The 27794-nt window shown below is 41.2% G+C and overlaps 1 protein-coding gene across 1 annotated transcript in view; it reads right to left on the bottom strand.

Annotated features, from left to right (window-relative positions):
* Positions 1 to 27794, bottom strand: part of LOC139748906 (death-associated protein kinase 1-like) — a 1274027-nt gene that overhangs the window by 501941 nt on the left and 744292 nt on the right. The window contains exons 17-18 of the mRNA XM_071662270.1: positions 11800 to 12007; positions 11128 to 11249 (exon numbers count right to left, since the gene is read on the bottom strand). Coding sequence (XP_071518371.1) covers positions 11128 to 11249; positions 11800 to 12007 — 330 coding nt within the window. The remainder of the gene's footprint in view (positions 1 to 11127; positions 11250 to 11799; positions 12008 to 27794) is intronic.

Below are 27794 nucleotides of genomic sequence, written 5' to 3'. Positions count from 1 at the left end.
CACGCTCTTTTTATTTCCACACATCTCTCTTACCCTTACGTTACTTACTCGATCAAACCACCTCACACCACACATTGTCCTCAAACATCTCATTTCCAGCACATCCATCCTCCTGCGCACAACTCTATCCATAGTCCACGCCTCGCAACCATACAACATTGTTGGAACCACTATTCCTTCAAACATACCCATTTTTGCTTTCCGAGATAATGTTCTCGACTTCCACACATTCTTCAAGGCTCCCAGAATTTTCGCCCCCTCCCCCACCCTATGATCCACTTCCGCTTCCATGGTTCCATCCGCTGCCAGATCCACTCCCAGATATCTAAAACACTTCCACTTCCTCCAGTTTTTCTCCATTCAAACTCACCTCCCAATTGACTTGACCCTCAACCCTACTGTACCTAATAACCTTGCTCTTATTCACATTTACTCTTAACTTTCTTTTTTCACACACTTTACCAAACTCAGTCACCAGCTTCTGCAGTTTCTCACATGAATCAACCACCAGCGCTGTATCATCAGCGTACAACAACTGACTCACTTCCCAAGCTCTTTCATCCCCAACAGACTTCATACTTGCCCCTCTTTCCAAAACTCTTGCATTCACCTCCCTAACAACCCCATCCATAAACAAATTAAACAACCATGGAGACATCACACACCCCTGCCGCAAACCTACATTCACTGAGAACCAATCACTTTCCTCTCTTCCTACACGTACACATGCCTTACATCCTCGATAAAACATATGTATATTTATGTATATCTCTCTTTTTATACTAGGTATTTTCAATCACCAGTCCTTTTTCAGCACGTAAATCTACAAGCTCTTCACCATTTCCATTTACAAAACCGAACACCCCATGTACACCAATTATTCCCTCAACTACCACATTACTCACCTTCGAATTCCAATCACCCATCACTATAACCCGGTCTCGTGCATCAAAACTACCAACACACTCACTCAGCTGCTCCCAAAACACTTGGGAAGTGAGTCAGTTGTTGTTCGCTGATGATACAGTGCTGGTGGTTGATTCGGGTGAGAAACTGCAGAAACTGGTGACTGAGTTTGGTAAAGTGTGTGAAAGAAGAAAGCTGAGAGTAAATGTGAATAAGAGAAAGGTTATTAGGTACAGTAGGGTTGAGGGACAAGTCAACTGGGAGGTAAGTTAGAATGGAGAAAAACTGGAGGAAGTGATGTGTTTTAGATATCTGGGAGTGGATTTGGCATCGGATAGAACCATGGAAGTGGAAGTGAATCATAGGGTTGGGGAGGGGGCGAAAGTTCTGGGAGCGTTGAAAAATGTGTGGAAGTCAAGAATATTATCTTGGAAAGCAAAAATGAGTATGTCTGAAGGAATAGTGGTTCCAACAATGTTATACGGTTGCGAGGCGTGGGCTATAGATAGAGTTGTGTGGAGGAGGGTGGATGTGCTGGAAATGAGATGTTTGAGGACAATATGTGGTGTGAAGTGGTTTGATCGAGTAAGTACTGAAAGAGTAAGAAAGATGTGTGGTAATAAAAAAGAGTGTGGTTGAGAGAGCAGAAGAGGGTGTTCTGAAATCGTTTGGTCACATGGAGAGAATGAGTGAGGAAAGATTGACAAAGAGGATATATGTGTCAGAGGTGGAGGGAACGAGGAGAAGTGGGAGACCAAACTGGAGGTGGAAAGATGGAGTGAAAAAGATTTTGAGGGACCAGGGCCTGAACATGCAGGAGGGTGAAAGGCATGCAAAGAATAGAGTGAATTGGAACGATGTGGTATACCGGGGTCGACGTGCTGTCAATGGATTGAACCAAGGCATGTGAAGTGACTGGGGTAAACCATGGAAAGTTTTGTGGGGCCTGGATGTGGAAAGGGAGCTGTGGTTTCGGTGCATTATACATGACAGCTAGAGACTGAGTGTGAACAAATGTGGCCTTTGTTGGCCTTTCCTAGCGCTAACTCACGCACATGCGAGGTGTGGGGGTTGTCATTTCATGTGTGGCGGGGTGGCAATGGGAATGAATAAGGGCAGACAGTATGAATTATGTACATGTGTATATATGTATATGTCTGTGTGTGTATATATATATGTATACGTTGAGAGGTATAGGTATGTATATGTGCGTGTGTGGACATGCATGTGTATACATGCGTATGTGAGTGGGTTGGGCCATTTTTTCATCTGTTTCCTTATGATTCCCCCCCCACCCAAAGAAGGAACAGAGAAAGGGGCCAGGTGAGGATATTCCCTCAAAGGCCTAGTCCTCTGTTCTTAACGCTACCTCACTAATGCGGGAAATGGCGAAAAGTATGAAAGAAAGAAAAGAAAAATAAAATATATATACACATAAATTTGTTAAGTATTCCTAGGAAATTATTTGGGAGGGTATTGGTTGAGAGGGTGAAGGCATGTACAGAGCATCAGATTGGGGAAGAGGAGTGTGGTTTTACATGTGGTAGAGGATGTGTGGATCAGGTATTTGCTTTGAAGAATGTATGTGAGAAGTACTTAGAAAGACAGATGGATTTGAATGTAGCATATATGGACCTGGAGAAGGAATATGATAGAGTTGATAGAGATGCTCTGTGGAAGGTATTAAGAGTATATGGTGTGGGAGGTAAGTTGCTAGAAAGAATGAAAAGTTTTTATCGAGGATGTAAGGCATGTGTACAAGTAGGAAGAGAGGAAAAAGATTGTTTCCCAGTGGATGTAGGTTTGCGGCAGGGATGCGTAATGTCTCCATGATTTTTCAATTTGTTCATGAATGGGGTTGTTATGGAGGTGAATGAGAGAGTTTTGGAGAGAGAGGCAAGTATGCAGTCTGTTGTGGATGACAGGGCTTGGAAAGTGACTCAGTTGTTGTTCTTTAATGATACAGTGTTGGTGGCTGATTCGGGTGAGAAACTGCAGAAACTGGTGACTGAGTTTGGTAAAGTGTGTAAAAAAAGAAAGCTGGAGTAAATGTGAATAACAGCAAAGTTATTAGGTTCAGTAGAGTTGAGGGACAAGTCAATTGGGAGGTAAGTTTGAATGGAGAAAAACTGGAGGAAGTGAAGTGTTTTAGATGCCTGGGAGTGGATTTGGCAGCAGATGGAACCATGGAAGCGGAAGTAAGTCACAGGGTGGGGGAGTGGGCAAAGGTTCTGGGAGCATTGAAGAATGAGTGGAAGGCAAGAACGTTATCTCGGAGAGCAAAAATGGGTATTTCTGAAGGAATAGTGGTTCCAACAATGTTATATGTTTACGAGACATAGGTCATAGATAGGGTTGTGCAGAGAAGGGTGGATGTACTGGAAATGAGATGTTTGAGGACAATATGTGGTGTGAGGTGGTTTGATCGAGTAAGTAATGAAAGGGTAAGAGAGATGTGTGGTAATAAAAAGAGTGTGGTTGAGAGAGCAGAAGAGGGTGTATTAAAATGGTTTGGTCACATGGAGAGAATGAGTGAGGAAAGATTGACAAAGAGGATATATGTGTCAGAGGTGGAGGGAACGGGGAGAAGTGGGAGACCAAATTGGAGGTGGAAAGATGGAGTGAAAAAAATTCTGAGTGATCGGGGCCTGAACATGCAGGAGGGTGAAAGGCATGCAAAGAATAGAGTGAATTGGAATGATGTGGTATACCGGGGTCGACGTGCTGTCAATGGATTGAACCAGGGCATGTGAAGTGTCTGGGGTAAACCATGGAAAGTTTTGTGGGGCCTGGATGTGGAAAGGGAGCTGTGGTTTCGGTGCATTATACATGACAGCTAGAGACTGAGTGTGAATAAATGTGGCTTTTGTTGGCTTTTCCTTGCGCTAACTCACACACATACGAGGTGTGGGGGTTGTCATTTCATGTGTGGCGGGGTGGCAAAGGGAATGAATAAGGGCAGACAGTATGAATTATGTACATGTGTATATATGTATATGTATGTGTGTGTATGTATTTGTATACGGTGAGATGTATAGGTATGTATATGTGCGTGTGTGGACATGCATGTATATACATACGTATGTGAGTGGGTTGGGCCATTTTTTCGTCTGATTCCTTGTGTTACCTTGCTAACGCAGGAGACAACGACAAAGTATAAATAAATATAAATAAAATATACACATAAATTTTTTAAGTATTCCTGGGAAATTATTTGGGAGGGTATTGTTTGAGAGGGTGAAGGCATGTACAGAGCATCAGATTGGGGAAGAGCAGTGTGGTTTCAGAAGTGGTAGAGGATGTGTGGATCAGGTGTTTGCTTTGAAGAATGTATGTGAGAAATACTTAGAAAGACAGATGGATTTGAATGTAGCATATATGGACCTGGAGAAGGAATATGATAGAGTTGATAGAGATGCTCTGTGGAAGGTATTAAGAGTATATGGTGTGGGAGGTAAGTTGCTAGAAAGAACGAAAAGTTTTTATCGAGGATGTAAGGCATGTGTACAAGTAGGAAGAGAGGAAAGTGATTGTTTCCCAGTGAATGTAGGTTTGCAGGTGGGATGCATAATGTCTCCATGATTTTTCAATTTGTTCATGAATGGGGTTGTTATGTATGTGAATGAGAGAGTTTTGGAGAGAGAGGCAAGTATGCAGTCTGTTGTGGATGACAGGGCTTGGGAAGTGACTCAGTTGTTGTTCTTTAATGATACAGTGTTGGTGGCTGATTCGGGTGAGAAACTGCAGAAACTGGTGACTGAGTTTGGTAAAGTGTGTAAAAAAAGAAAGCTGGAGTAAATGTGAATAACAGCAAAGTTATTAGGTTCAGTAGAGTTGAGGGACAAGTCAACTGGGAGGTAAGTTTGATGGAGAAAAACTGGAGGAAGTGAAGTGTTTTAGATATCTGGGAGTGGATTTGGCAGCAGATGGAACCATGGAAGCGGAAGTAAGTCACAGGGTGGGGGAGGGGGCGAAGGTTCTGGGAGCATTGAAGAATGAGTGGAAGGCAAGAACGTTATCTCAGCGAGCAAAAATGGGTATTTCTAAAGGAATAGTGGTTCCAACAATGTTATATGTTTGTGAGACATAGGCCATAGATAGGGTTGTGCAGAGAAGGGTGGATGTACTGGAAATGAGATGTTTGAGGACAATATGTGGTGTGAGGTGGTTTGATCGAGTAAGTAATGAAAGGGTAAGAGAGATGTGTGGTAATAAAAAGAGTGTGGTTGAGAGAGCAGAAGAGGGTGTATTGAAATGGTTTGGTCACATGGAGAGAATGAGTGAGGAAAGATTGACAAAGAGGATATATGTGTCAGAGGTAAAGGGAACGAGGAGAAGTGGGAGACCAAATTGGAGGTGGAAGAATGGAGTGAAAAAGATTTTGAGTGATCGGGACCTGAACATACAGGAGGGTGAAAGCTGTGTAAGGAATAGAGTGAATTGGAACGATGTGGTATACCGGGGTCGACATGCTGTCAATGGATTGAACCAGGGCATGTAAAGCATCTGGGGTAAACCATGGAAAGTTCTGTGGGACCTGGATGTGGAAAGGGAGCTGTGGTTTCGGTGCATTACACATGAGAACTAGAGACTGAATGTGAATGAAAGTGGCATTTGCTGTCTTTTCCTAGTGCAACCTCGCACACATGCGTTGGGAGGGGGGGGTGCCATTTCATGTGTGGTGGGGTGGTGACAGGAATGGATGAAGGCAGCAAGTATGAATATGTACATGTGTATATATGTATATGTCTGTGTATGTACATTTATGTATATACTGAAATGTATAGGTATGTATATGTGCGTGTGTGGGCGTTTATGTATATATATGTGTATGTGGGTGGGTTGTGCCATTCTTTTGTCTGTTTCGTTGCACTACCTCACTAATGCGGGAGACAGCGACAAATTACAATAAAATATATATATAATATATATATATATTCATGCTTGCTTGCCTTCATCTGTTCTCGGCGCTATCCCACCCCACCGGAAACAGCATTGCTAACCCCTACCTCAGTGAGGTAGTGCCAGGAAAACAGACATAAAAGGCCACATTCATTCACACTCAGTCTCTAGCTGTCATATGCAATGCATCGAAACCACCCTAAATGTATCACATGCCCTGGTTCAGTCCAATGACATCACACCAACCCCAGTATACCACATCCTTCCAATTCACTCCATTCCTTGCATGCATCTCACCCTCCCATATGTTCAGGCCCCAATCGCTAAAAATCTTTTTCATCCATCCTTTCACCTCCAATTTGGTTTCCTGCTTCTCCTTGTTGCCTTCACCTCTGACATATATATCCTTTCTGTCAATTTTTCTTCACTTATTCTCTCCATATGTCCAAACCATTTCAACATCTCTCCTGTTCTCTCAACCATACTCTTTATATTTCCACATATGTCTCTTATCCTTTCATTACTTTGTCCATCAAACCACCTCACACCACATACTGTCCTCAAATATTTCATTTCCAACACATCCACCCTCCTCTGGACAATCCTATCTATAGCCCATGCCTCGCAACCATATTACTGATGAAACTACTATTACTTCAAACATACCCATTTTTGCTCTCTGAGATAATGTTCTCTCCTTCCACACATTATTCATCGCTCCCAGAACCTTCACCAACTCTCCCACCCTGTGACTCACTTCCGCTTCCATGGTTCCATTTGCTGCTAAGTCCACTCCCAGACATCTAAAATATTTCACTTCCAATTTTTCTCCATTCAAAGTTACATCCTTATTAATTTGTCCTTCAACACTATTGAACCTAATAACCTTGCTCTTATTCACATTTACTCTCAATTTTCTCCTATTTTCTCCAATTTTTCAAACTCAGTCACCATCTTCTGCAGTTTCTCCCTTGCATAAGCGACCAGAGCTGTATCATCAGCGAACAACTGACACTTCCCAGGCTCTCTCATCCCAACAGACTATATATACTCGCCCCTCTCTCCAAGACTCTTGCATTTACCTGCCTAACAACCCCATCCATAAACACATTAAACGTTTAAACCATGGTGACATCACACACCTCTGCTATAGACTGACTTTCAGTGGGAACCAATCACTTTCCTCTCTTCCTACTCGCAAACATGGCTAACATTGTTGGTAATAACTTTTCACTACTTCTAGCAGCTAATTTCCCACCCCATATACTCCTAAGACCTTCCACAAACCATCTCTATCAACCCTTCCATATCCCTTCTCTAGGTCCATAAATGCTACATACAAATCCATCTATTTTTCTAAGTATTTCTCACACAATTCTTCAAAGCAAACACCTGATCCACACATCCTCTACCTCATCTGAAATCACACTGCTTTTCCCCATTCTGATGCTCTGAAAATGCCTTCACTCTCTCAATCATTACCCTCCCATATAATTTCCCAGAAATACTTATCAAACTTATGCCTGTGTAGTTTGAACACTCATCTTTATCCCCTTTGCCTTTGTACAATGGCAATATGCATACATTTCACCAATCCTCAGTGTATTATCATTCTTACTAACCAATCAAAAACACAGTCACCCTTATTCTCAATATATTCAACTGCAATACCATCCAAATCTGCTGCTCGCCGGATTTCATCTGCAATGTTTTCACTTCCTCTTCTCTCTTAACCAAACCATTTTCCCTGACCCTCTCGCTTGCCACACCACCCTGATGAAAACACTACTTCTGCCACTCTATCAAACACATTCAGCAAACCTTTAAAATACTGACTCCATCTTCTACCTGTTGTTATTTCCCCCTTGTCCCCTTCACCGATGTCCCATTTGTTCTCTTGTCTTAAGCATGTTATTCACCACCTTTTTACTCTCCCTAAAGTTTAACAATACTCTCTCACCCCAACTTTCATTTGCTCCCTTTTTCAACACATGCACCTTCCTCTTGACCTGCCGCTTTCTTTTATACATCTCCCAGTCATCTGCAGTACTACCTTGAAAGTATCATCCAAATGCCTCTCTTTTCACTTTCACTAACAAACTTTATTTTTTATCTCGCCAGTTACTACCCTTTCTAATCTCCCCACCTCCCACCTTTTTCTGCCACATGCATCTTTTGCACATGCGGTCCCTGCTTCCCTAAATACATCCCATTCCTCACCCACTCCCCTCACATCATTTTCTCTCACCTTTTGCCATTCTACACTCAATTTCTCCTGGTACTTCCTTACACAGATGTCCTTTCTAAGCTCACTTACTCTCACCACTATCTTTTTCCCCACGTTTTCTATTCTTTTTTCAATCTATTCTTTGCACACCCGTACCCTCCTGCATGTTCAGGCCACTATCACCCAAAATCTTTTTCATCCCATCCTTCCTCCTTCAGTTTGGTCTCCCACTTCTTGTTCATTCCACCTCTGACACATATATCCTCTTTGCCAACCTTTCCTCACTCATTCTCTCCATATGTCCAAACCATTTCATCACACCCTCTGCTGCTCTCTCAACCACACTCTTTTTATTACCACATATCAATTTTACCCTCTCATTACTTACTGAATCAAACCACCTTACACCACACACTGTCCTCAAACATTTTATTTCCAACACATCCACCCTCCTCCATCCAAGCCTGTCTATAGCCCATGCATTGCAACCAAATAATATTGTTGGAACTACTATTCCTTCAAATATATCCATTTTTGGTCTCTGAGATAACGTTCTCTCCTTCTAAACATTGTTCATTATATACTCTAAACCTACATATATTTCATAGATGATTAGTGTTACATTTAATACATCTACATCCATAATACAGTAAATGATTGCTATTCAAAGATGATATACTGTTTCAGCTTCACTGTAATAGAGGCTGTTGTAATTCAGCTATCATACCCCTGTGGAAGGGAAATGTTTTCAGAATGAAATTAATCTATTAAATCAAAAATTTTGATCGGTGAATACTGTAAAAGCCTTACATGTGATGAAATGTGACAAGAGGGCTCAAGTGGGTGTTACTGCATATGAATTTCTAAAGAACGGTAATGACTGTGTTGTTAGTATGCTAAATGTATGTATGAATCAAAGTGGGATGTCTGGAGATTGGTGGAATGCATGTATAGTGCCATATATAAAAGCATTAGGAACTAAGGTGAATATCCAAACAAAAGAGGTGTAAGTTTATCTGCTGTACTTGGTAAGTAATATGAGAGAGTGGTGACTGACAGGGTGAAGGCATGTACAGAGCATGAGTTTTTGGAGGAACAATAAAGTTTTAGAAGTGGTAGAGGATGTGTGGATCAGGTATTTGATTTGAAAAATGTGTGTGAGAAATACTTAGAGAAAAAGAAGGATCTGTATGTGGCATTTATGGACCTGGAGAAAGCATATGATAGGACTGATGGATATGCTTTGTGTAAGGTCCTATGAATATATGGGATGAGAGGAAAGATACTAGAAGCAGTGAGATGTCTTTATCAAGGGGATAATGCATGTGTATTAGTAGGAAGAGATGAAATGAATGGCTCCAAGTGAAAGTTGGTCTGTGAACAGGGAAGTGTGATGATGCCATGGCTGTTTAATTTGTTTATGAATGGGGTAGTGAGACAGGTGAATGCAAGAGTCTTGGAGAAAGGGGTGCGTATGCAGTTTGTAGGGGATAAGGGGGCCTTTGAATGTGAATTAGATGTTGTTTGCTGATGACACAAAACTTGTGGCACTTTTGAGCAGTGATCTGCAGAAGCTGGGAACTGATAGGTAGAAGCTGAGAGTAAATACGAATAAAAGCAAGCTTATTAGGAAAAGCAAGTTAGTCGGGGTAAGAGTTTGAATAGAGAAAAACTGGAGGAAATGAAGTGTTTTAGATACCTGGCTGCAAATGGAACCATGGAAGCAGAAGTGTCATAGGGTGGGTGAAGATGCAAAGTTCTGGGAGCATTGAAGAATGTGTACAAGGAGAGGTCACTATCTGGAAGGGAAACGATGGATATATTTGAAGGTATAGAAGTCCCAACAATGTTGTATGGATGCAAGGTATGGGCTATAGATGAGGATGTGCAAAGGAGGGTGGATGTGTTGGAAATCAAATGTGTGAGGGCGATATGTGATGTGAAGTGGTCTGAATGAGCAAGTAATAAAAGGAGTAAGAGAGAGGTATTGTAATGAGAACGCTATGGTTGAGAAAGCTGAAGAGGATGTGCTGAAATGGTTTGGTCATGTGGAGAGATTGTGTGAGGAGTGGCTGACAAAGAATATATACATGTGTCAGAAAAGGATGGGACAAGGGAAAGAGGAAGAGCAAACTGGAGAAGGCAGGATGGGGTGAAAAAGATTTTGAATGGTCAGGACCTGAACATGCAGGAGGGTGAGAGGCATGCACAGGATAGAGTGAATTGGAATGATGTGGTTTACAGGGGGTAATGTGATGTCACTGGACAACTAGGCATGTGAAACAGCTGGGGAAAACCATGGAAAGGTCTGTGGGGATTGGTTGTGGATTTGCTTTTGGTCTGTGCTTTTGGTGCATTACACATAACAGCTAGAGAATGGATTGTAAGTGAATGCGATCCTTTCTTTGTCTGTTCATGGTGCTACCTCAGTAATGTGGAAAATGGAAAACAAGTTTGAAAGAAAAAGAATACTGAACATATGCAATGAGTGATAAAACCTACTAGTCAACAGATTATACTTTTATCACTTGTTAGAATTACTGTCAATCCATTTATGAACATAAATATAGCCTGACACCATTTAAGCATCAATTTTTTGCAATATCAAATAAACCTTAATGAGATCTAAGTTGTCATGACATTAATGTCATACACATAATATCCTAAAACTGATAATGCAGAAATATCAGCAGGTTCTTAAACCTAAATATTCATACTCAGGTTTCTGTTCCTGGATCCCATTTTCACCACCAAAGTGTGCTTTTCTAGTTGCATCTAATCATGCTAAAGTTTGAGTAATAACTTTATTCAAAACACCTATGTCTCATTTTCTACAGGGTAATTTTCTCCCAAAATAATAAACTTACACATAAGAATGAAGATCTGGAGCATTTTCTACTACACACTCCCATATAGTAGTAAATTTTGAATGCATAAATAAGAGGACAGTTCCTCACAGAACAGAGAAATTGCACTTAGAGATCCAGCATAAAGCGAGAGATGGGTGGAGTTTTATACACATGGAATGAACAAAACAAATAGGATAATACTCGACATTCTCATGATATATGGTCATACCTAGACTGGCTTACCTGGAGAAGATGGACTTGAGGAGCCACAAAATCTCCCTGGAGATTACGGTGACATTGGGCCACGTCAGCATGAGTTCCAACCAATACCACTTTTGCTGGTTTGCTGGGCTTTCCTCGAACATCTAAGAGGAAAATTTCCTTCTTATCTACAATACCATCAATGAAGTATTATTCTTAGGTGATCTTTCATAATATATTTTGGAATATAATGGTTAAATGCACTAATAGAGGAATTAGCATAATTTAATGACCAATGTATGCCTAAAATGGATTCTTAAGAAAAATGGGGCCACACTGCTTACTTTATTACTATAGAGAGTAGTAGCTAGACCATCATCCACTATAACAATGCAAAGAGCAGCATAATCCCCATCCTATTTACAACCATTTTGAGAAACAGGTGGAATTTTACTTTTTTAATAAGAATACTGTGCTGTTTTGAATAATCATTCTTCACTTATGAAAGTCAATAGTTTAACTAATAATTCTATAAGGATATAGAACACACCAAAATATTGGTGCACATCTGTGATGACTATGCAACATTCTTTGAAAAACTTTCAAATCTGTTGCATAGGAAAATATTAGAATTTTTTTCACTAATTATTGCAACAACAAAAGTAAACAATATAATTATTCATAGGCCCCAAAATAATGAGTAAAGTTACTTACGTAGTGGTTCCATTGGAGGTATCCGGGCTTGTAAGAAGGACATCCAGAAAGAGCACTGTTGCAACTGAACATCAAATGGCTGGTTCAGAGGGAACACTACCACATGGACACATGATGTGTTGCCTATAAAGTGGTCATATACAGGGAAGTATGCCTCATGGCCAGAAAACTCCCACAGTGATAATTCACCCACGCCTGAGATATTCACCTGGCAAAAAAAAAAAAAAAAATCAATTGTGCTAATAAAAAGTCGTTCCTCCAAATGGAAATGAATGAGTTCAAAGGTGAAGCTTTGGGCACCAGCTAACCACAGACCAGATATATGAGCAAACAAAATGCTTTAACAAGGCTACTCAAGTCTTCAAAATTTCCTAAACCATTTTGAGAAGTAACTATATCTCAGGCTGGTTCTCAAAGTGTCAATAACCCCCATAAAAATAAAACAATTTAACATCTTATATTTTTCAGTATCAAATAGAGATACACTTCCAAGATCTGGCACTAAAATTTCTTGAAATCCATACATGAGAGAAAAATGCAAAATTGTGAACATTTTTTTCCAGTAAATTGTGCATAAACTGACCTAAGTCAATAAACAACTAAAATCTTCACTTATTACAATAAAAAATCATATACAGACATACATTGCTTAATATAATTATCCAGGTATAAAGTGAAGGATACTCCTGTAAAAGTGACAAAAATCTGGTGAAAAATAAAGGTTGGTATTTTGCCACAGTTAATATTTTCCTACTACTATGTCTGTGTATATTATGATAAGGTAACAAAATACAGTATTATGTACATAATACATCATTTATACATTAATCTAATCACAAAAAAATAATCTAAAACAAAACACTAATACCATTAGGTACATATCAAGTATATTTTCATGTGAGTGAAAAGCAATCTTAATATGGGATGTAAATCATTAACATAAAGATAAGAGCACAAGTTTAGCAGCAGCTTCTAAAACCACAGGTCTATATATACCATTGTACAGTGTTCATTTATATATATATATATATATATATATATATATATATATATATATATATATATATATATATATATCTTTTATTACTATTATTATTTTTGCTTTGTCGCTGTATCCCTTTCCACATCCAGGCACCACAGAACTTTCAATGGTTTATCCCAGACGCTTCACATGCCCTGGTTCAATCCATTAACGGCTCGTCAACCCCAGTATACCACATCGTTCAAATTCACTCTATTCCTTGCACACCTTTCACCCTCCTGCATGTTCAGGCACCAATCACTCAAAATCTTTTTCACTCCATCTTTCCAACTCCAATTTGGTCTCCCACTTCTCCTCATTCCTCCACCTCTGACACATATATCCTCTTGTTCAATCTTTCCTCACTCATTCTCTCCATGTGACCAAGCCATTTCAAAGCATCCTCTTCTGCTCTCTCAACCACACTCTTTTTATTACCACACATCTCTCTTACCCTACTATTATGTACTCGATGAAACCATCTCACACCACATATTGTCCTCAAACATCTCATTTCCAGCACATCCACCCTCCTATGCACAACTCTATCCATAGCCCACGCCTCGCAACCATATAACATTGTTGGAACCACTATTCCTTCAAATATACCCATTTTTGCTTTCCGAGATAATGTTCTCGACTTCCACACATTCTTCAACGCTCCCAGAACTTTCGCCCCCTCCCCCACCCTATGATTCACTTCCGCTTCCATGGTTCCATCCACTGCCAAATCCACTCCCATATATCTAAAACACTTCACTTCCTCCAGCTTTTCTCCATTCAAACTTGCCTCCCAGTTGACTTGTCCCTCAACTCTACTGTATCTAATAACCTTACTCTTATTCACATTTACTCTCAGCTTTCTTTCACACACTTTACCAAACTCAGTCACCAGCTTCTGCAGTTTCTCACATGAATCAGCCACCAGCGCTGTATCATCAGCAAACAACAACTGACTCACTTCCCAAGCTCTCTCATCCACAACAGACTGCATACTTGCCCTTCTTTCCAAAACTCTGGAATTTACCTCCCTAAAAAACCCATCCATAAACAAATTAAACAACCATGGAGACATCACACACCTCTGCAGCAAACCTACATTCACTGAGAACCAATCACTTTCCTCTCTTCCTACACGTACACATGCCTTACATCCTCTATAAAAACTTTTCACTGCTTCTAACAACTTGCCTCCCACACCATATACTCTAAATTCCTTCCACAGAGCATCTCTATCAGCTCTATCATATGCCTTCTCCAGATCCATAAATACCACATACAAATCCATTTGCTTTTCTAAGTATTTCTCACATACATTCTTCAGAGAAAACCCCTGATCCACACATCCTCTACCACTTCTGAAACCACACTACTCTTCCCCAATCTGATGCTCTGTACATGCCTTCACCCTCTCAATCAATACCCTCCCATATAATTACCCAGGAACACTCAACGAACTTTTTTTTTTTTTTTTTTGCTTTGTCGCTGTCTCCCGCGTTTGCGAGGAAGCGCAAGGGAACAGACGAAAGAGATGGCCCAACCCATCCCACATACACATGTATATACATACGTCCACACACCCAAAATATACATACCTACACAGCTTTCCATGGTTTACCCCAGACGCTTCACATGCCCTGATTCAATCCACTGACAGCACGTCAACCCCGGTATACCACATCGATCCAATTCACTCTATTCCTTGCCCTCCTTTCACCCCCCTGCATGTTCAGGCCCCGATCACACAAAATCTTTTTCACTCCATCTTTCCACCTCCAATTTGATCTCCCACTTCTCCTCGCTCCCTCCACCTCCAACACATATATCCTCTTGGTCAATCTTTCCTCACTCATTCTCTCCATGTGCTCAAACCACTTCAAAACACCCTCTTCTGCTCTCTCAACCACGCTCTTTTTATTTCCACACATCTCTCTTACCCTTACGTTACTTACTTGATCAAACCACCTCACACCACACATTGTCCTCAAACATCTCATTTCCAGCACATCCATCCTCCTACGCACAACTCTATCCATAGCCCACGCCTCGCAACCATACAACATTGTTGCAACCACTATTCCTTCAAACATACCCATTTTTGCTTTCCGAGATAATGTTCTCGACTTCCACACATTCTTCAAGGCTCCCAGAATTTCCGCCCCCTCCCCCACACTATTATCCACTTCCGCTTCCACGGTTCCATCCACTGCCAGATCCACTCCCAGATATCTAAAACACTTCACCTCCTCCAGTTTTTCTCCATTCAAACTTACCTCCCAATTGACTTGACCCTCAACCCTACTGTACCTAATAACCGTGCTCTTATTCACATTTACTCTTAACTTTCTTTTTTCACACACTTTACCAAACTCAGTCACCAGCTTCTGCAGTTTCTCACATGAATCAGCCACCAGCGCTGTATCATCAGCGAACAACAACTGACTCACTTCCCAAGCTCTCTCATCCCCAACAGACTTCATACTTGCCCCTCTTTCCAAAACTCTTGCATTCACCTCCCTAACAACCCCATCGATAAACAAATTAAACAACCATGGAGACATCACACACCCCTGCCGCAAACCTACATTCACTGAGAACCAATCACTTTCCTCTTTTCCTAGACGTACACATGCCTTACATCCTCGATAAAAACTTTTCACTGCTTCTAACAACTTGTCTCCCACACCATATATTCTTAATACCTTCCACAGAGCATCTCTATCAACTCTATCATATGCCTTCTCCGGATCCATAAATGCTACATACAAATCCATTTGCTTTTCTAAGTATTTCTCACATACATTCTTCAAAGCAAACACCTGATCCACACATCCTCTACCACTTCTGAAACCACACTGCTCTTCCCCAATCTGATGCTCTGTACATGCCCTCACCCTCTCAATCAATACCCTCCCATATAATTTACCAGGAATACTCAACAAACTTATACCTCTGTAATTTGAGCACTCACTCTTATCCCCTTTGCCTTTGTACAATGGCACTATGCACACATTCCGCCAATCCTCAGGCACCTCACCATGAGTCATACATACATTAAATAACCTTACCAACCAGTCAATAATACAGTCACCCCCTTTTTTAATAAATTCCACTGCAATACCATCCAAACCTGCTGCCTTGCCGGCTTTCATCTTCCGCAAAGCTTTTACTACCTCTTCTCTGTTTACCAAATCATTTTCCCTAACCCTCTCACTTTGCACACCACCTCGACCAAGACACCCTATATCTGCCACTCTATCATCAAACACATTCAACAAACCTTCAAAATACTCACTCCATCTCCTTCTCACATTACCACTACTTGTTATCACCTCCCCATTTGCACCCCCCACTGAAGTTCCCATTTGCTCCCTTGTCTTATGTACTTTATTTACCTCCTTCCAGATCATCTTTTTATTCTCCCTAAAATTAATGATACTCTCTCACCCCAACTCTCATTTGCCCTCTTTTTCACCTCTTGCACCTTTCTCTTGACCTCCTGTCTCTTTCTTTTATACATCTCCCACTCATTTGCATTATTTCCCTGCAAAAATTGTCCAAATGCCTCTCTCTTCTCTTTCACCAATAATCTTACTTCTTCATCCCACCACTCACTACCCTTTCTAATTTGCCCACCACCCACACTTTTCATGCCACAAGCATCTTTTGCACAAGCCATCACTGCTTCCCTAAATACATCCCATTCCTCCCCCACTCCCCTTAACTCCTTAGTTCTCACCTTTTTCCATTCTGTACTCAGTCTCTCCTGGTACTTCCTCACACAAGTCTCCTTCCCAAGCTCACTTACTCTCACCACTCTTTTCACCCCAACATTCTTTCTTCTCTTTTGAAAACCTCAACAAATCTTCACCTTCACCTCCACAAGATAATGATAAGACATCCCTCCAGTTGCACCTGTCAGCACATTAACATCCAAAAGTCTCTCTTTCATGTGCCTATCAATTAATACATAATCCATTAACGCTCTCTACCCATCTCTCCTACTTACATATGCATACTTATGTATATCTCTTTTTAAACCAGGTATTCCCAATCAACAGTCCTTTTTCAGCACATAAATCTATAAGCTCTTCACCATTTCCATTTACAACACTGAACATCCCATGTACACCAATTATTCCCTCAACTGCTACATCACTCACCTTTGCATTCAAATCACCCATCACTATAACCCGGTCTCTTGCATGAAAACTACTAACACACCCACTCAGCTGCTCCCAAAACACCTGCCTTTCATAATCTTTCTTCTCACGCCCAGGTGCATATGCACCAATAATCACCCATCTTTCTCCATCCACTTTCACTTTCACCCATATCAATCTAGAGTTTACTTTCTTACATTCTATCACATACTCCCACCACTCCTATTTCAGGTGTAGTGCTACTCCTTCCCTTGCTCTTGTCCTCTCACTAACCCCTGACTTTACTCCCAAGACATTCCCAAACCACTCTTTCCCTTTTTTACCCTTGAGCTTCGTTTCACTGAGAGCCAAAACATCCAGGTTCCTTTCCTCATACATACCTATCTCTCCTTTTTTCTCATCTTGGTTACATCCACACACATTTAGACACCCCAGTCTCAGCCCTCGATAAGGATGAGCACTCCCCACGTGACTCCTTCTTCTATTTCCCCTTTAAGAAAGTTAAAATACAAGGAGGGGAGGGTTTCCAGCCCCACGCTCCCGTCCCCTTTAGTCGCCTTCTACAACACGTGAGGAATGCGTGGGAAGTATTCTTTCTCACCTATACCCAGGGATATACATATATTTCTTTTTTCTTTCAAACTATTCGCTATTTCCTGCATTAGCGAGGTAGCATTAAGAACAGAGGACTGGGCCTTTGAGGGAATATCCTAACCTGGCCCCCTTCTCTGTTCCGTTCCTTCTTTTGGAAAAATTAGAGTAAAACAAATAAAATAAATATATATATATATATATATATATATATATATATATATTATCCCTGGGGATAGGGGATTAAGAATACTTCCCACGTATTCCCTGCGTGTCGTAGAAGGCGACTAAAAGGGGAGGGAGCGGGGGGCTGGAAATCCTCCCCTCTCGTTTTTTTTTTTTAAATTTTCCAAAAGAAGGAACAGAGGGGGCCAGTTGAGGATATTCCAAAAAAGGCCCAGTCCTCTGTTCTTAGCGCTACCTCGCTAACGCGGGAAATGGCGAATAGTTTAAAAGAAGAAAGATATATATATATATATATATATATATATATATATATATATATATATATATATATATATATATATATATTTTCTTTCTTTCTTTTCTTTTAAACTATTCGCCATTTCCCGCGTTAGCGAGGTAGCGATATATATATATATATATATATATATATATATATATATATATATATATATATATATATATATATTTTTTCTTTTTCTTTCAAACTATTCGCCATATCCCGCATTAGCGAGCTGGCGTTAAGAACAGAGGACTGGGCCTTTGAGGGACTACCCTCACCTGGCCCAATTCTCTGTTCCTTCTTTTGGAAAATTAAAAAAAAAACGAGAGGGGAGGATTTCCAGCCCCCCGCTCCCTCCCCTTTTAGTCGCCTTCTACGACACGCAGGGAATACGTGGGAAGTATTCTTTCTCCCCTATCCCCAGGGATAATATATATATATATATATATATATATATATATATATATATATATATATATATATATATATATATATATTATCCCTGGGGATAGGGGAGAAAGAATACTTCCCACGTATTCCCTGCGTGTCGTAGAAGGCGACTAAAAGGGGAGGGAGCGGGGGGCTGGAAATCCTCCCCTCTCAATTTTTTTAATTTTCCAAAAGAAGGAACAGAGGAGAGGTCCAGGTGAGGATATTCCCTCAAAGGCCCAGTCCTCTGTTCTTAACGCTACCTCGCTATCGCGGGAAATAGCGAATAGTATGAAAAAAAAAAATATATATATATATATATATATATATATATATATATATTATCTCGGAAAGCAAAAATGGGTATGTTTGAAGGAATAGTGGTTCCAACAATGTTGTATGGTTGCGAGGCGGTGGCTATGGATAGAGTTGTGCGCAGGAGGATGGATGTGCTGGAAATGAGATGTTTGAGGACAATGTGTGGTGTGAGGTGGTTTGATCGAGTGAGTAACGTAAGGGTAAGAGAGATGTGTGGAAATAAAAAGAGCGTGGTTGAGAGAGCAGAAGAGGGTGTTTTGAAGTGGTTTGGGCACATGGAGAGAATGAGTGAGGAAAGATTGACCAAGAGGGTATATGTGTCGGAGGTGGAGGGAACGAGGAGAAGAGGGAGACCAAATTGGAGGTGGAAAGATGGAGTGAAAAAGATTTTGTGTGATCGGGGCCTGAACATGCAGGAGGGTGAAAGGAGGGCAAGGAATAGAGTGAACTGGAGCGATGTAGTATACCGGGGTTGACGTGCTGTCAGTGGATTGAATCAAGGCATGTGAAGCGTCTCGGGTAAACCATGGAAAGCTGTGTAGGTATGTATATTTGCGTGTGTGGACGTATGTATATACATGTGTATGGGGGGGAGTTGGGCCATTTCTTTCGTCTGTTTCCTTGCGCTACCTCGCAAACGCGGAAGACAGCGACAAAGTATAATAAAAAATATATATATATATATATATATATATATATATATATATATATATATATATATATATATATATATATATATTATCCCTGGGGGTAGGGGATTAAGAATACATCCCACGTATTCCCTGCGTGTCGTAGAAGGCGACTAAAAGGGGAAGGAGCGGGGAGCTGGAAATCCTCCCCTCTCTTTTTTTTTTTTTTTAATTTTCCAAAAGGAGGAACAGAGAAGGGGGCCAGGTGAGGATATTCCACAAAGGCCCAGTCCTCTGTTCTTAACGCTACCTCGCTAACGCGGGAAATGGCAAATAGTTTAAAAGAAAAAAAAGAAAATATATATATATATATATATATATATATATATATATATTTTTTTTTAATTTTCCGAAAGGAAGAACAGAGAAGGGGGCCAGGTGAGGATATTCCCTCAAAGGCCCAGTCCTCTGTTCTTAATGCTACCTCGCTAACGCGGGTAATGGCAAATAGTTTGAAAAAAGAAAAATATATATATATCTATATGGCCCAACCCACCCACATACACATGTCGTAAAAGGCGACTAAAAGGGGAGGGAGCGGGGGAATGGGAATCCTCCCCTCTCTTTTTTTTTTAATTTTCCAAAAGAACGAACAGAGAAGGGGGCCAGCTGAGGATATTCCGTCAAAGGCCCAGTCCTTTGTTCTTAACGCTACCTCGCTAATGCGGGAAATGGCGAATAGTTTGAAAGAAAAGAAAAGAAAGAATATATAGTAAAACAAATAAAAAAAAAATATATATATATATATATATATATATATATATATATATATATATATATATATATATGTTTGAGGACAATGTGTGGTGTGAGGTGGTTTGATCGAGTAAGTAACGTAAGGGTAAGAGAGATGTGTGGAAATAAAAAGAGCGTAGTTGAGAGAGCAGAAGAGGGTGTTTTGAAATGGTTTGGGCACATGGAGAGAATGAGTGAGGAAAGATTGACCTAGAGGATATATGTGTCGGAGGTGGAGGGAACGAGGAGAAGAGGGAGACCAAATTGGAGGTGGAAAGATGGAGTGAAAAAGATTTTGTGTGATCGGGGCCTGAACATGCAGGAGGGTGAAAGGAGGGCAAGGAATAGAGTGAATTGGAGCGATGTGGTATACAGGGGTTGGCGTGCTGTGAGTGGATTGAATCAAGGCATGTGAAGCGTCTGGGGTAAGCCATGGAAAGCTGTGTAGGTATGTATATTTGCGTGTGTGGATGTGTGTATGTACATGTGTATGGGGGGGGGGGGGTTGGGCCATTTCTTTCGTCTGTTTCCTTGCGCTACCTCGCAAACGCGGGAGACAGCGACAAAGTATAAAAAAAAAAAAAAAAAAAAAAAATATATATATATATATATATATATATATATATATCTGCCACTCTATCATCAAACACATTCAACAAACCTTCAAAATACTCACTCCATCTCCTTCTTACATCACCACTACTTCTTATCACCTCCCCATTTGCACCCTTCACTGAAGTTCCCATTTGCTCCCTTGTCTTACGCACTTTATTTACCTCCTTCCAGAACATCTTTTTATTTTCCCTAAAATTTAATGATACTCTCTCACCCCAACTCTCATTAGCCATTTTCTTCACCTCTTGCACCTTTCTCTTCACCTCCTGTCTCTTTCTTTTATACATCTCCCACTCAATTCCATTTTTTCCCTGCAAAAATCGTCCAAATGCCTCTCTCTTCTCTTTCACTAATACTCTTATAGGGTGTTTTGGTCGAGGTGGTGTGCAAAGTGAGATGGTTAGGGAAAATGATTTGGTAAACAGAGAAGAGGTAGTAAAAGCTTTGCGGAAGATGAAAGTCGGCGAGGCAGCAGGTTTGGATGATATTGCAGTGGAATTTATTAAAAAAGGGGGTGACTGTATTGTTGACTGGTTGGTAAGGTTATTTAATGTATGTATGACTCATGGTGAGGTGCCTGAGGATTGGCGGAATGCGTGCATAGTGCCATTGTACAAAGGCAAAGGGGATAAGAGTGAGTGCTCAAATTACAGAGGTATAAGTTTGTTGAGTATTCCTGGTAAATTATATGGGAGGGTATTGATTGAGAGGGTGAAGGCATGTACAGAGCATCAGATTGGGGAAGAGCAGTGTGGTTTCAGAAGTGGTAGAGGATGTGTGGATCAGGTGTTTGCTTTGAAGAATGTATGTGAGAAATACTTAGAAAAGCAAATGGTTTTGTATGTAGCATTTATGGATCTGGAGAAGGCATATGATAGAGTTGATGGAGATGCTCTGTGGAAGGTATTAAGAATATATGGTGTGGGAGGCAAGTTGTTAGAAGCAGTGAAAAGTTTTTATCGAGGATGCAAGGCATGTGTACGTGTAGGAAGAGAGGAAAGTGATTGGTTCTCAGTGAATGTAGGTTTGCGGCAGGGGTGTGTGATGTCTCCATGGTTGTTTGATTTGTTTATGGATGGGGTTGTTAGGGAGGTAAATGCAAGAGTTTTGGAAAGAGGGGCAAGTATGAAGTCTGTTGGGGATGAGAGAGCTTGGGAAGTGAGTCAGTTGTTGTTCGCTGATGATACAGCGCTGGTGGCTGATTCATGTGAGAAACTGCAAAAGCTGGTGACTGAGTTTAGTAAAGTGTGTGAAAGAAGAAAGTTAAGAGTAAATGTGAATAAGAGCAAGGTTATTAGGTACAGTAGGGTTGAGGGTCAAGTCAATTGGGAGGTGAGTTTGAATGGAGAAAAACTGGAGGAAGTGAAGTGTTTTAGATATCTGGGAGTGGATCTGGCAGCGGATGGAACCATGGAAGCGGAAGTGGATCACAGGGTGGGGGAGGGGGCGAAAATTCTGGGAGCCTTGAAGAATGTGTGGAAGTCGAGAACATTATCTCGGAAAGCAAAAATGGGTATGTTTGAAGGAATAGTGGTTCCAACAATGTTGTATGGTTGCGAGGCATGGGCTATGGATAGAGTTGTGCGCAGGAGGATGGATGTGCTGGAAATGAGATGTTTGAGGACAATGTGTGGTGTGAGGTGGTTTGATCGAGTAAGTAACGTAAGGGTAAGGGAGATGTGTGGAAATAAAAAGAGCGTGGTTGAGAGAGCAGAAGTGTGTGTTTTGTAATGGTTTGGGCACATGGAGAGAATGAGTGAGGAAAGATTGACCAAGAGGATATATGTGTCGGAGGTGGAGGGAATGAGGAGAAGAGGGAGACCAAATTGGAGGTGGAAAGATGGAGTGAAAAAGATTTTGTGTGATCGGGGCCTGAACATGCAGGAGGGTGAAAGGAGGGCAAGGAATAGAGTGAATTGGAGCGATGTGGTATACCGGGGTTGACGTGCTGTCAGTGGATTGAATCAAGGCATGTGAAGCGTCTGGGGTAAACCATGGAAAGCTGTGTAGGTATGTATATTTGCGTGTGTGGACGTATGTATATACATGTGTATGGGGGTGGGTTGGGCCATTTCTTTCGTCTGTTTCCTTGCGCTACCTCGCAAACGCGTGAGACAGCGAAAAAAAAAAAAAATATATATATATATATATATATATATATATATATATATATATAGGTCAAGAGAAAGGTGCAAGAGGTGAAAAAAAGGGCAAATGAGAGTTGGGGTGAGAGAGTATCATTAAATTTTAGGGAAAATAAAAAGATGTTCTGGAAGGAGGTAAATAAAGTGCGTAAGACAAGGGAGCAAATGAGAACTTCAGTGAAGGGAGCAAATGGGGAGGTGATAACAAGTAGTGGTGATGTGAGAAGGAGATGGAGTGAGTATTTTGAAGGTTTGTTGAATGTGTTTGATGATAGAGTGGCAGATATAGGGTGTTTTGGTCGAGGTGGTGTGCAAAGTGAGAGGGTTAGGGAAAATGATTTGGTAAACAGAGAAGAGGTACTAAAAGCTTTGCGGAAGATGAAAGCCGGCAAGGCAGCGGGTTTGGATGGTATTGCAGTGGAATTTATCAAAAAAGGGGGTGACTGTATTGTTGACTGGTTGGTAAGGTTATTTAATGTATGTATGACTCATGGTGAGGTGCCTGAGGATTGGCGGTATGCGTGCATAGTGCCATTGTACAAAGCAAAGGGGATAAGAGTGAGTGCTCAAATTACAGAGGTATAAGTTTGTTGAGTATTCCTGGTAAATTATATGGGAGGGTATTGATTGAGAGGGTGAAGGCATGTACAGAGCATCAGATTTGGGAAGAGCAGTGTGGTTTCAGAAGTGGTAGAGGATGTGTGGATCAGGTGTTTGCTTTGAAGAATGTATGTGAGAAATACTTAGAAAAGCAAATGGATTTGTATGTAGCATTTATGGATCTGGAGAAGGCATATGATAGAGTTGATAGAGATGCTCTGTGGAAGGTATTAAGAATATATGGTGTGGGAGGCAAGTTGTTAGAAGCAGTGAAAAGTTTTTATCGAGGATGTAAGGCATGTGTACGTGTAGGAAGAGAGGAAAGTGATTGGTTCTCAGAGAATGTAGGTTTGCGGCGGGGGTGTGTGATGTCTCCATGGTTGTTTAATTTGTTTATGGATGGGGTTGTTAGGGAGGTGAATGCAAGAGTTTTGGAAAGAGGGGCAAGTATGAAGTCTGTTGGGGATGAGAGAGCTTGGGAAGTGAGTCAGTTGCTGTTCGCTGATTATACAGCGCTGGTGGCTGATTCATGTGAGAAACTGCAGAAGCTGGTGACTGAGTTTGGAAAAGTGTGTGAAAGAAGAAAGTTAAGAGTAAATGTGAATAAGAGCAAGGTTATTAGGTACAGTAGGGTTGAGGGTCAAGTCAACTGGGAGGTGAGTTTGAATGGAGAAAAACTGGAGGAAGTGAAGTGTTTTAGATATCTGGGAGTGGATCTGGCAGCGGATGGAATCATGGAAGCGGAAGTGGATCATAGGGTGGGGGAGGGGGCGAAAATTCTGGGAGCCTTGAAGAATGTGTGGAAGTTGAGAACATTATCTCGGAAAGCAAAAATGGGTATGTTTGAAGGAATAGTGGTTCCAACAATGTTGTATGGTTGCGAGGCGTGGGCTATGGAGGATGGATGTGCTGGAAATGAGATGTTTGAGGACAATGTGTGGTGTGAGGTAGTTTGATCGAGTAAGTAACGTAAGGGTAAGAGAGATGTGTGGAAATAAAAAGAGCATGGTTGAGAGAGCAGAAGAGGGTATTTTGAAATGGTTTGCGCACATGGAGAGAATGAGTGAGGAAAGATTGACCAAGAGGATATATGTGTCGGAGGTGGAGGGAACGAGAAGTGGGAGACCAAATTGGAGGTGGAAAGATGAAGTGAAAAAGATTTTGTGTGATCGAGGCCTGAACATGGAGGAGGGTGAAAGGAGGGCAAGGAATAGAGTGAATTGGATCGATGTGGTATGCCGGGGTTGACGTGCTGTCAGTGGATTGAATCAGGGCATGTGAAGCGTCTGGGGTAAACCATGGAAAGCTGTGCAGGTATGTATATTTGCGTGTGTGGACGTATGTATATACATGTGTATGGGGGTGGGTTGGGCCATTTCCTTCGTCTGTTTCCTTGCACTACCTCACAAATGCGGGAGACAGCGACAAAGCAAAAAAAAAAAAAAAAAAAAAATATATATATATATATATATATATATATATATATATATATATATATATATATATATATATATATATTTTTATTATTTTGCTTTGTCGGTCTCCCACGATAGTGAGGTAGCGCAAGGAAACAGACGAAGAATGGCCCAACCCACCCACACACACATGTATATACATACACGTCCACACACGCAAATATACATACCTATACATCTCAATGTACACATATATATACACACATAGACATATACATATATACACATGTACATAATTCATACTGTCTGCCTTTATTTATTCCTATCACCACCCCGCCACACATGGAATAACAACCCCCTCCCCCCTCATGTGTGCAAGGTAGCGCTAGGAAAAGACAAGAAAGGTCCCATTCGTTCACACTCAGTCTCTAGCTGTCATGTAATAATGCACCGAAACCACAGCACCCTTCCCACATCCAGGCCCCACAGATCTTTCCATGACTTACCCCAGACGCTTCACATGCCCTGGTTCAATCCATTGACAGCACGTCGACACCGGTATACCACATCGTTCCAATTCACTCTATTCCTTGCACGCCTTTCACCCTCCTGCATGTTCAGGCACCAATCACTCAAAATCTTTTTCACTCCATCTTTCCACCTCCAATTTGGCCTCCCACTTCTCCTCGTTCCCTCCACCTCTGGCACTTATATCCTTTTGGTCAATCTTTCCTCATTCATTCTCTCCATGTGACCAAACCATTTCAAAACACCCTCTTCTGCTCCCTCAACCACACTCTTTTTATTTCCACACATCTCTCTTACCTTTACGTTACTTACTCGATCAAACCACCTCACACCACATATTGTCCTTAAATATCTCATTTCCAGCACATCCACCCTCCTGCACATAATTCTATCCATAGCCCACTCCTCGCAACCATACAACATTTTTGCAACCACTATTCCTTCAAACATACCCATTTTTGCTTTCTGAGATAATGTTCTCGACTTTCAAAAATTCTTCAAAACTCCCAGAATTTTCGCCCCCTCCCCCACTTCCGTTTCCATGGTTCCACCCGCTGCCAGATTCTTATGAATATCTCGCTTTTTAAACCAGGTATTTCCAATCACCAGTCCTTTTTCAGCACATAAAATCTACAAGCTCTTCACCATTTCCATTTACAACACTTAACACCCCATGTATACCAATTATTCCCTCAACTGCCACATTACTCACCTTTGCATTCAAATCACTCATCACTTTAACCCGGACTTGTGCATCCAAACCACTAACACACTCATTCAGCTGCTCCCAAAACACTTGCCTCTCATGATCTTTCTTCTCATGTCCAGGTGCATATGCACCAATAATCACCCATCTCTCTCCATCAACTTTCAGTTTTACCCATATCAATCTGGAATTTACTTTCTTACACTGTATCACATACTCCAATTTATAGATATATATATTTATATTTTATTATACTTTGTCGCTGTCTCCCGCGTTTGCGAGGTAACGCAAGGAAACAGACGAAAGAAATGGCCCAACCCCCCCCCCATACACATGTATATACATACTTCCACACACGCAAATATACATACCTACACAGCTTTCCATGGTTTACCCCAGACGCTTCACATGCCTTGATTCAATCCACTGACAGCACGTCAACCCCTGGTATACCACATCGCTCCAATTCACTCTATTCCTTGCCCTCCTTTCACCCTCCTGCATGTTCAGGCCCCGATCACCCAAAATCTTTTTCACTCCATCTTTCCACCTCCAATTTGGTCTCCCTCTTCTCCTCGTTCCCTCCACCTCCGACACATATATCCTCTTGGTCAATCTTTCCTCACTCATAGATATATATATATACATTATTATTATTATCATTATTTTTGTTATTATTTTGCTTTGTCACCGTCTCCCGCGTCAGCGACGTAGCACAAGGAAACAGACGAAAGAATGGCCCAACCCACCCACATACACATGTATATACATACGCATCCACACACGCAAATATACATACCTATACATCTCAACGTATACAAATATATACACATACAGACATATACATATATACACATGTACATAATTCATACTGCCTGCCTTTATTCATTACCATCGCCACCTCACCACACATGAAATAAGAACCCCCTGCCCCTCATGTGTGCGAGGTAGCGCTAGAAAAGACAACAAAGGCCCCATTCGTTCACACTCAGTCTCTAGCTGTCGTGTAATAATGCACCGAAACCACAGCTCTCTTTCCACATCAAGGCCCCACAGAACTTTCCATGGCTTACCCCAGACACTTCATATGCCCTGGTTCAATCCAGTGACAGCACGTCGACCACAGTATACCACATCGTTCCAATTTACTATATTACTTGCATGTGTTTCACCCTCCTGCATGTTCAGGCCCCGATCACTCAGAATCTTTTTCACTCCATCTTTCCACCTCCAATTTGGTCTCCCTCTTCTCCTCATTCCCTCCACCTCTGACACATATATCCTCTTGGCCAATCTTTCCTCACTCATTCTCTCCTTGTGACCAAACCATTTCAAAACACCCTCTTCTGCACTCTCAACCACACTCTTTTTATTACCACATATCTCTCTTACCCTTACATTAGTTACACGATCAAACCACCTCACACAACATATTGTCCTAAACATCTCATTTCCAGCACATCCACCCTCCTCTGAACAACTCCATCCATAGCCCACGCTTCGCAATCATACAACATTGTTGGAACCACTATTCCTTCAAACATACCCATTTTTGCTTTCCGAGATAATGTTCTC

This window comes from Panulirus ornatus, chromosome 6 (genome assembly GCF_036320965.1).
Source record: "Panulirus ornatus isolate Po-2019 chromosome 6, ASM3632096v1, whole genome shotgun sequence".
Classification (NCBI taxonomy): domain Eukaryota; kingdom Metazoa; phylum Arthropoda; class Malacostraca; order Decapoda; family Palinuridae; genus Panulirus; species Panulirus ornatus.
The sequence above is the reverse complement of the archived record's forward strand: the minus strand, read 5'-3'. Positions and strand labels throughout refer to the sequence as shown.